The sequence below is a fragment of the Ictalurus furcatus genome, chromosome 28 (assembly GCF_023375685.1).
Source record: "Ictalurus furcatus strain D&B chromosome 28, Billie_1.0, whole genome shotgun sequence".
NCBI classification, from domain to species: Eukaryota; Metazoa; Chordata; class Actinopteri; order Siluriformes; family Ictaluridae; genus Ictalurus; species Ictalurus furcatus.
The window spans coordinates 17,014,563-17,025,461 of NC_071282.1; the positions used below are offsets into that span (position 1 = coordinate 17,014,563).

Consider the following 10,899-nt stretch of genomic DNA (forward strand, 5'->3'; position numbering starts at 1 on the left):
AAACGTTTAAACTGAGGAAATGTACAGTTTTAAGGAGAAAAAAAAAATAAGGTCATTTTGAATTCGTCACGTCTCAAAAAAGTTGGGACGGGGGCGACAAAAGCCTGGAAAAGCAAGTGTTAGTAAAAACAAGAATTTAAACCGAGACCTTCCATCTCGACAAACTAGGCCTTTAACATTGGACATTTTTTTCATATTATACCCTCGACTTACTTCTTACAGAAGTAGATCACAGCTATTCCTGTTCCCAGCACTATGATGATCAGCATGAGAAGGGCCGTTAGTGTGTAGCCTGAAGAGAAGAGTTGAGAGGAGAGGAGAAAACAGCAGGGTCTGTGAATTACTACAAAATCACTAAACATCGCACAGTACAAGTAGAGATCCTGAAATAACTTAACACAATAATATCACTTAGATGTACTGTATGCATGCATGCATATACTTTAATCAAAGAATGAGAAGACATACCAAAAGCTCCAGGGTCTTTTTTCTTCTTGGGTCTGAGGTTCGGTCTACTGTTCACACCAGGGTCGAGTTTCACTGCAACACTCTCCCTAAGCACTGGACGGATATTTGGTGGCTTCGTCTGTACTGTGAATCGGTTAGACATACAACATCAAAATGGCTTGGTGCACATTAGTCCCCATTCTACTGTGGGCCAAACCAAGTGCTTGAGCCATGTTCCTGGTACTTTTAGCGTTAACCGGGGCTTAACCCAAGAACACGCTGGGAAAAAAAATTCCAGCAAGTGAATGTTATCATTATGTATACTACAGTACAGTTGAAAGTGTTGATTCATTTTCTAGAACATCTCTGACAATAGTCCAGCTGCAAATCACGGCCTTATACATCAATGCACACGTTATCGTCTCTATAGCAACTGCCAACTCAATGGGACTAACGTGTATGTTGCATAGTCAAATTATTTCTAACAAATTAAAATGTATAATCGTTGTCACAGTAAAGCGTTCTGTAAAGAACAACGTAAGTGATAACAGGAACAACTTGTCTTGTACGGTGCCTTGCAAAAGTATTCACCCCCTCCCCCTCCCCTTCCTTTTTTCCTTGCTCTTATTTCTTGTTTGTTTTACAATAATAAATATCTTGCATCTTTAAAGTTGTAGGCATGCTGTGTAAATCAAATGATACAAACCCCGCCCCCGAAAAATCCATTGTAATTCCAGATTGTACGGCAACAAAATAGGAAAAATGCCCAGAGGCATTTAGATCTAAATTCTCCATAAGCGGAATGAATTTACCTTCACAAACTTATGCGAATCTTTCATACCGAGCTAGAAACCAAAAATTCCAACCATAGCTTTTAACATTGGTTTTTAAATGCGGCGCTACTGTTTTAAGCAAACGTTAAATATCGTTCCACTTACATGTATATAACGTATCGTGATACGAAAATTCAAGGTTATTCAGCAGACGAATCATTTTACCGAAGAATTATTTGCTTCATTTATTTCTCTCCGGACTGTTGCCGTCCTGCATGTTGCAGAAGACTAACACTCAGCTGAGGTTTACCGAGTCCTGTCTGTGCACCTGCATACCTTGTATACCTTGGCACGTCTCTAAGACGCAGTCTTGCCTCTCAATACCCTCTTCCTCCGAAGCTACAAAACACCACGGCTCGTCAGAGGCGTCCGGGTTGTGGCAGTAGCTGTGATCCCACTCTCCTGAGACAGATATGAACGGTATGTTTTATATTCCGCACCTGTATACCGATCTTCCCGGTACTATCACTCTATATAAGTGCAACAGCACATTTCATACACACAATGGTGCTGCACACGTGGCAAGGCTGAAATGCATGTGTGTTGACTTCAGGTACTGTGCAGTGAAATAGTATTTGCTCAACCTCAAAAAACACCAGCAAGTTCTCTAGTCTAGTTTTTAAAGATTCAGGTAATGATTCACGTTACATTAGTGCACAAATGAATTGTAAAATTGTTTGGTTTTTTTTGTTTTTTAAAAAAAAGTAATTTACCTGGGTCAGCGTTCAAGTCAATGCTCAGGTTGTACGTGTTGCTTATATCTAACCAGTTTAAGCAGCTCTGTCCAGAGGAACTGATCCGTTTCACCCCATTATAAGATATTCCATTGAGTTCGATGCACTCTGAGAATGTAGTAACGATAGTAAGACAACATCACAATGACGTAACATAAAAAGAACACGCGTTAGGGAACTTCTGGCATCGTTCAGTCCAAACATTTGCATCCACCATTGCATTTAAATGAAAAAAAAGAAAAGAAAAAAAATCAGAATTCCAAGATTTTCAGTAACAAAAAGAACGATCCTAAACAATGTTTGAAAGCAATGTTGAAATCTCTAAGCACGTACGAAGGAATTTCTATTATCCTGGCTGTGTGTATTAAATAAATGCTTAACCCTTCACCGTTTTCGGTTTATTTATTTTGCCAACATTAGGATTTTCCGACACAGGAAAGTCTTCAGGACAGGAGTTTGGGCTTTGCAATAGAGTGACTGGTTAAGAAACAACTGTTTATAGCTGCTATAACATAAAGTGCTAAGAGGAGCTAACTGGTTTCCACAATATTAACTATAACTCGAAAGGGATAAAAAGAATGCGTTGTTCATTAAGGAGAGGAATTAATCACTTCAGGACATGCTGTTGTTGGAAAATAATCAGCGGGGTGGTAACAGTAATCCTGTGGTGACATGAACTAACTTCACAGACATACAATATGTGTGCAACATTAAACAATCCAAAACCTACAGCCAAATAAACAGGAAAATAGTTTGAGAAGGTGTTTCGTCATGACCGAAGGATGATTTTCAAAAGACATAAGTTATGTGAGGATATTAATATCCCTATCATGACTAATTTCACATTTAAAGAAATGCAAACATTGACCGATATTTTACTTTTTACTATTAATAGCTTCGCATTTTGTTACTAGTCTGGAAACTAAATGTCTAGTTGCTATAAATCACGTTCTTAATTCTGCCCTATGGGGATGCAAGCTTTGATATACTTTTACACAAGTGTGTAGTTAAGATTTTACAGGTTGCATTCAGAACGAAGATAAAGATTAACCAAAGTCTTCACAGTAAGTATGCTGCATGTTAATGAAATGAAGAAATCAACTATAAATTCATGAATATGGCTGTAAATCATGGAGAGAGAGAAAAAAAAAAACATGATAAAATCAACCCGGTAAATAACTACAAATAAGTTGCTACTGTTGGGGGGGGGGGGGGTGCTACGCTACTAAACACCATCAAGTGTCTTCTGTACCTTTGGTGTGTATAGGATGTAGTTAACTTAGACTCATTTAAACATCATTAGACCTTAAGAACCTCGTTTATACCTTAAAGAAGTTTTATTCGTGAGGTTTTCTAGGTAAAATGTATGCCAGAGAATGCATAACTTTAAAGATACGACTCCAGTGACGTGCAAAAGAAAGCGTTCAAGTTTTAAAAAAAAATCTTAATTTTAAAAACCTGCCCTTAAAGCACACCTTGCTGATATTCTCCACAACGGGTAAGGTTTATTCACAGCACCAGAACTAGTGCACTTTATGTCCGTTTAGGGGACTTACCGTTTAGGATGACTGACGATCCAGCAGCGAGGATCAAAGCCATGCACGCGCATCCGCGTGGGACCATTTTTTTTTTTTTTTTAAATTAAATTTTAAACCGCACGAGCAGCGACCGTTAAAAACCATCAACCACCCACCCCAACTGTCATTACTATGATCAGGAGAAAGATCAGAAAGCCCTTTGCGTCTGAGAAGTGGCACTGAATACACTCGTACTCCACTCCTCCTTCGTATTACCATCAGTAGCCTAAGTGGTGAAATAAATAATTATTTACATTTTTTTTTAAAAGTCTCCCCCACATCCCTGGGAAAGATATAACCCGTTATTTATCTTTTCTTCTGACCAACTGATGGCGCCAAACAAATTGTTTAAGTGACTCTTCTGGTCACCAAACGACTGTCAGTACGTTTACATAGACGACAATAATCCGATATTAACCCGATTGAGACGAGACTCTGATTAAGAAACTAGCATGTAAACAGCAATTCTTTATTACCTTAATCCAATTAAAGTCATACTCGAAGTAAACACAAATCAAATTAAGACGTGTGGAGTATTCCTGTTTTAGTCGCATTATCGACATGCGTTACAGACACGTACACACCTTAATCACACTATTAACGTCGTGTGGGAGTTTTCACCGCATTTTGCGACAGGACACGCACACACACGGCAGCGCTCAACCGTTTGACGGCAAACAAGAGAGCACGGCTGGCGTCCCAAACATGTATTTAAGATACATGTATTTCAGATACTATATAGTAAGTGAGTACGCGGTTTGGGACGCAGCCCACGGCTTCAAGCAGTCGTCAATTTGCACGTACAGCACGACAAATAATTAACCGCACTTGAAGCTTTCGTAAAATGAAACACCCGAAACTGTACACAGTTCCATAACGAAGACCGACTGTATGTCGATACGTGAAATTCTGGAGGGAACGTCGGACGGCGTGACGCGGGGACGTAATGACGTGTGCCGTTAATCCATCTATGTAACATGTAAAACCTGAACATGAAAGGAATATTCTAAAAGTATCTCATGTAAACACCTTAATCACAATACGGTCTTATTCAGAATAAGGTCAATAATTAGATTATTGCTGTCCGTGTAAACGTAGTTAGTGTTAATGAGATTTCTGTCCTTGGATATTCCTGTTCTATTCATTTGTTAGAGGTTGTTACCACTCATTTTGCCCCCTTCCAAAAAACAAAATGAGAGGGAAAGAAACTAAAATATTGGTCAGGATATTATTTCTTTTATTTTGCCAGGTTTAGTAGTCTATACACTATTATTTTATTTTCACTTTTTATATATTACAATCACACAAGTAAAAATTGTGGTTCACATTTACAAATAATCACCAAATACACCTTGAGTCAACGAATTAGTTAAATCATTTCTTATTTCGGGAGTCAAAACTACTAAAAATTTTGCAGTGTATGTAAGCAAGTCTCTCAGCGAGGGAGCGTCGGAGCAGTGGGAACCATTCCCAATGTGGCAGCTCCACAACTGTATATCCTGCCAAGGCTAGCTGCCTCCTCTTCATCGCGTACAGCCCGGTTAACCGCTGTGTCCTGTAACAATAATGGTTTCTACTGGTCACTTGAACCGCGAGCCGAACAATAGCCGACGCTGATGTAGCGTGTCCGTGGATGGAAGAATACGCCGGTCGTTTTGTTATAGCGTTCAAGAGATCGTCAGTCAGGTCAACTCCTATGCTCAGAATACTTTCTCTTTTGGTGGAGACCTCTACAGGACGTAGAATTGGTTGCTGGCTGGACATAGTTGTTGACACGGCTGGTTTTTTGCCACTGGTCAACTGTACCAACAAATCATCCGTCAGGGTCACTCCTGTGTGCATTTCTTTCCAGTCCAGAGGCCAAACAGATCCCTTGTCTGGATTATAGTGGCTTTGATAGGTCTCAGATGCAACTGGTAGAGGATTTCCACTGGGATCCATGTGCACTTCGAGGTCGATAGAGCGCATATGTGGTAGGATCATTCGCTTGTGCACGAATAACTTTCCTCCCAGCAGCTCCTGGAGAACAGCCTCTGCCTCAAGAACCTCTGGTTTCTGACACAATTCAGACTGGGCAAAGTCCCATAGCTTTTTAGTCACCTCCTCCTGGATTGTGGGGTTCATCCGTGGCCCGGTCCAGCCAGGCAGCTCAATCGCCACCGTCCCATCCAAAGTGAAGAGATCCTTCTTCAAATCTATTAATCCTGTGACTTGGTTTGTGAATTCTGGGCTTAAAGCCAAACTCAGTAAGTCATGTGGGAACTGACCCACAAACGCCAAGCCTAGAAGGGCTGTTAGGAGGTGTTCAGGGTAGCTACGGAATTCTGACTCTCGGTCTCGCAGGGTTTCTGTGAGGCGAGGGTGAAAGCTTGGGCACTGGCTGGGAAGGATGCCCAGGTTGCCAAACGCCCACAGAAGCTTAGCAGCATCTTTGCTCCTGTATTGAGAAGGTAAATGGGGTAGGTGTTTTGCTACAGCCAGGAGAACACCATCATCACGGTAGTGCAGTGCAGAGCAGGTCAAAGCGATGTGCATTAAGCCCTGGACGGCCATCTGCGGAGCACGGCGAGGCACTTCCGAGCTAAGCGTCTCCAACCAGTGGAGGTGGTCCAGATGGCTGAATCTCATTAGCTTCATCACATTCACGATGCCAAAGTCACTCATTTCCTTAACTACAACACATGCTCGGTCCACAAGTCTGCGCAATGCTCCCACTGAGAGTGAGTTCTGAGTTTTAAACAGACCCAAGCAAACAGCACCCACTTCTTCACCCTTCAGCTCTTCTAGATGCCTCATTATAATGCCTTCTAGACACTGGAGAACAAATTCAGGGCACTGTCTGCTTTCTCCAAGTACATAAACAAACTGGACCAGCTCTGGTGGACCCATCTGGTTCAAATGCTTGCTAATGCAGTCACACAATTTGGCCACATACTGCGGGACTGACCGGCCGAGGCATCGCCACAGGTCAGCCACGAGCAGAAGCTGGTGCAGCTCCATCTCACTGGTCCGGCAGCTGAATTCGGCTTCGTACAATTCCAGTACGCTGTGGTGATGGGACAATCCCAGTCTCACGAAGGCACGCAAAACTTCAATCAGCTGCAGATGTGTGAAGTTTTGCAGGTTCTCCACGCTGTAACGCAGCAGCATGGAGAACCGCATGTTGCCCCTGACCACCACGGTCTGTTCGGGTTCCAAGCGGCCGAGTTCGCAAATAAAATGAGCTACATTCGAGGCGTCAATGTTTTTCATCAAGGCAGCTTTATGAAGCAGTAACAAGCCATCTTTTATCTGAATAGCAGGTGGACGCTGGTACACGTCATAGGTCATCATGCTGTACTCAGGCCTACATCTCTGAAAGGCCCGCGTGTCCCTTTTTATATACGTAGAGACGTCATCTTTAGGATGATCAGATGTACTCCCTTTGTCAGCTACTTCTCTATTAAAAGCTAAACCAAGCTGGGCGTTTTTAGAGATGGATAAGTGGCGCGAGGAACCGATCATATAGTGATTACTCTGCTGTCTGAACCCAGCACCTGGGACGGGCTGAGAGGTTTCCTCTTCTCTCACCGGACCTCTCTGGACGGCAGAGTGCTCTGCTCTGGATTGGTAATAAGCAGCGGGATTGTACACCAGCGAGCAGCCCTCGCCGGTTTCTGCACCCCGTCGCTGCTCCACTGTTTGGCTCTTTTTCTCTTTCTGGACTTTCCCATTTTTCCACTCGGACGAGAGATACTGAACTCTGTACGCTGGCCAGCATATTGATTGGGCGAACACACGCAGCGTAGCTGCTTGACGCCACAGTGCCCTTGCAGACATCCAACAGATGAGCTAAAGGGAACAAATGGTTCATAAATGGTTGAATAATTCAGATTAGGTTTTGAATCTAAACCAATCTTCATTTGTCTAACCTTACCAGACTCAACCGGATTTTAGAATGTAATTAAAGACACAATAATCTACATATCCCTGTCTTCTTCTTCCTCAAAAAAAAAAAAAAAAAAAAAAAAAAGCTAAAGGACACGTTTATTTTAATTTCTTTAATCTTTAACAGTCTTTGGGGTTGATTCATAATAAGAATGAAGTTCTCATTTTGCATCAAAGCACAGCTATTGCATTTGCCATCTAGAAATGAAATCCAGCCTGCTGCCTGATTAATCCTAAACCACATTTTCACATCAAGACGTTTAGATGTCAGTTAACCTTACATGTCACGTTTTAGCCCAGTGGCTCCTGCTTACAGCTATCAAGCTATATCTATTGCCGTGTCATCATTCATTCTGCTAAAGATCCTAAACATGTTGATATAAACATACTTACAAAGCATGTATGTCTCAATCTGTTAAAGTATTTACACACAGAAGAACACAAATCACATTTTAGACGCGGTCAGCTCGGGCTACATGTGCGCCGCCATGAGTGAGCCTAGACGTCACGGGTCACGTGATACGGTGGCTCATTTTGGACAAAAAGATAGTGTAGGAAGTACATTTTCATCAACTGTTTTTTTTTAAACTGAGATATGTACTTGGCCCAGTGTGTGGCATAGATACTGCATAATATGCATAATATGGATCAACAACTGACTACAAATATCATAAAAGCGTTTAAACGATAATACTAATCCGATGTCACCACATACTATATAATAATAATAATAAAAATAACAAAGCAACAACAATATATTATTATTATTTATTTGTTTGTTTGTTTGTTTATTTATTTATTTATTTATTTCTGGATATAGTATGTTGATGTCAGATTAATAATAATAAACATTATTATTTATTTATTTATTTATTTCTGGATATAGTATGTGGTGATGTCAGATTAATAATAATAATAATAATAATAATAATAAGCATTTTTTAAAAATGTGTTTATTACTGGATATAGTATGTAGTGATGTCAGATTAATAATAATAATAATAATAATAAGCATCATTATTATTATTATTATTTATTTATTTATTTATGGACAGTATGTGGTGATGTAATAATAATAATAATAATAATAATAATAATAACAATAATAATAATAAGCATTATTATTTTATTATTATTATTATTATTGTTATTTTGTTGTTTGCATTAGTGTGTTTAATAATCAAACAGTCTATATATAATATAATCTTGCGTCTGAACTGTTTCATCTGAACATAATCCAACCGTTTAAACATTAGGCACATTATTTCAATATGTACAATAATATTTGCCTATTTATTGAATTAAAATTGTTATTAGATTCTAATGTAACAAAATGTGAAAAATCAGAAACAAATTTCTGCCAGATGCTGGATTAAAGAAAGTAAAATTCTCCCTCAGAAAATTCTGTTTTGCTAGTAAGGGGGAGAAAATTATTCATAATAATTAATCTCGTTGTTGAGTAACATTGGTGCTTACATTGTTATTACTTATTTTAGGTAAATCCTGGTGGACAATCAGTGGACACTGAGTCCTAAAATAGTGTCCTAGTCCTTATTTCCTACAAATGGCAAAGTGCATTATGGTCATTCTGTACTCTAGAGGATACATCCATGTGCTGAATATAATTATATACAGTATATATTATGTTGTATATATTGCATACAGTGTGTGTGTGTGTGTGTGTGTGTGTGTAAAAAGTGAGATTTCATGAGCATGCTGGATTTTCTCCTTTATGGCTACAAAAAGCCAAACTTCAGAAACAGGATACAATCTTAGCTGTACAAAGAATTAATCCCAGGTCAGAGTTTTAATGAGAGGTTTTAATCGCTGAATTGTTAAGCCATGATTCAAATTAAGCGGTACAACACAAATGAAAGAAAAAGTCAAATAAAACAAATCTCTGCTTAATCTAATCCTTGTTGGTGCAGCTCACGGCCCAAGAGTTGATCTGAATTAAACTTGTGATTTAAAGTGTCACTCTATCTCATGTCGTACCCTTCTCCCACGCTTTACTTCATTCTATGATCCTATGATGAAAACAAAAACTTTTAAAAACCCTCATACTTAATTAATTTTATTCACATCTTTATTAATTGAATTCATATTTGCTAAGATATCATTTTTTGTCCCCCCCAAACGATTTCTGAAGCATAAAAAACTCAGAATGAAAACAGTGGCGACAGTTTCAACAGATCCTTCCTTCAAACATTTCGAGAAATATGAGACGGAGGGGAAAATAGACATCAGGGGCTCTCATGGTCTTCCCTTCTTATAACACGTAATGGCCGATTGAACTTATTATTATTATTATTATTTTATTTTTTTTTGGTAAAGATTTTAATATATTATATTATATTCCTATATCGATAGTTTGAAAAATAAAAGCTGACATGTCAGTCTCATTAATTCACAAAAGTATTCACACGCAATAGCTCGGTATATTTGGATAGAATAGATATGTACACATAAATAACAATGATATTTACATGCAGTCGACTGCCCCTTTGTCTCTACCAAGAACACAGCAGGACACAACAGAATTACATAGCAGCAAATGTGGCCAAAGACAGTAGAGGGGTGGTGTCCATCTAAAGCTTTGTTAGATTATGTCTCGCTTAACACCTAGTGTCATAAAGCTACAAATAAATAAATAAATAAATAAATACAAATCTGGTCACATGATAAGAAAAATAAAATCGTATGTTTATAATTGTGTATTACAGCAGTGTAGTTTTTAAGATTGAATTAGTATTAGGCATGTGCTGATAATACGTTGTAGAAAATTCTTATTACAGTTTACACCGATCAGCCATAACATTAAAACCACCTGCACCTTGTGCCGCCAAAACAGCTCTGAGCCGTCGAGACACGGACTCCACAAGACCTCTGAAGGTGTGCTGTGGTGTCTGGCACCAAGACGTTAGCAGCAGATCCTTTACGTCCTGTAAGTTGCGAAGTGGGGCCTCCATGGATCGGACTTGTTTGTCCAGCACGTCCTACATTGGATTGAGATCTGAGGAATTTGGACATCTTGCTCAAACCGTTCCTGAACAATTTTTTCAGTGTGGCATGGCGCAGTGAGGCCAGTGCAATTAGGGAATACCGTTGCCATGAAGGTGTGTACTCGGTCTGCAACAATATTTAGGTAGGTGGTACGTGCCAAAGTAACATCCACATGAACGCCAGGACCCGAGGTTTCCCAGCAGAAGATTGCGCAGAGCATCACACTGCCTCCACCAGCTCGCCTTCTTCCCATAGTGCATCCTGGTGCCATCTCTTCGCCACGTAAGCCACACACACACACCCGACCGTCCACATGATGTAAAAGAAAACTCGATTCATCAGACCAGGCCACTTTCTTCCATTACTCCATGGTCCAGT

General features: G+C 39.7%; 1 protein-coding gene and 1 long non-coding RNA gene across 2 annotated transcripts; both read right to left on the bottom strand.

Annotated features, from left to right (window-relative positions):
• Positions 1-255: 255 nt before the first annotated feature.
• Positions 256-2,439, bottom strand: LOC128603385 (uncharacterized). The gene is made up of 3 exons (XR_008385008.1): positions 1,557-2,439; positions 469-591; positions 256-292 (listed from the first exon to the last, which is right to left on the bottom strand). It is a non-coding gene; the product is annotated as an uncharacterized LOC128603385 (long non-coding RNA).
• Positions 2,440-4,817: 2,378 nt separating this feature from the next.
• On the bottom strand, positions 4,818-8,178 carry LOC128603384 (FAST kinase domain-containing protein 5, mitochondrial). Its single transcript, XM_053617766.1, has 2 exons — positions 7,912-8,178; positions 4,818-7,422 (listed from the first exon to the last, which is right to left on the bottom strand). Exon 2 carries the CDS (start codon positions 7,408-7,410, stop codon positions 4,966-4,968), a length of 2,445 nt encoding a protein of 814 aa, XP_053473741.1. The 5' UTR covers positions 7,411-7,422; positions 7,912-8,178; the 3' UTR covers positions 4,818-4,965.
• Positions 8,179-10,899: the final 2,721 nt, after the last annotated feature.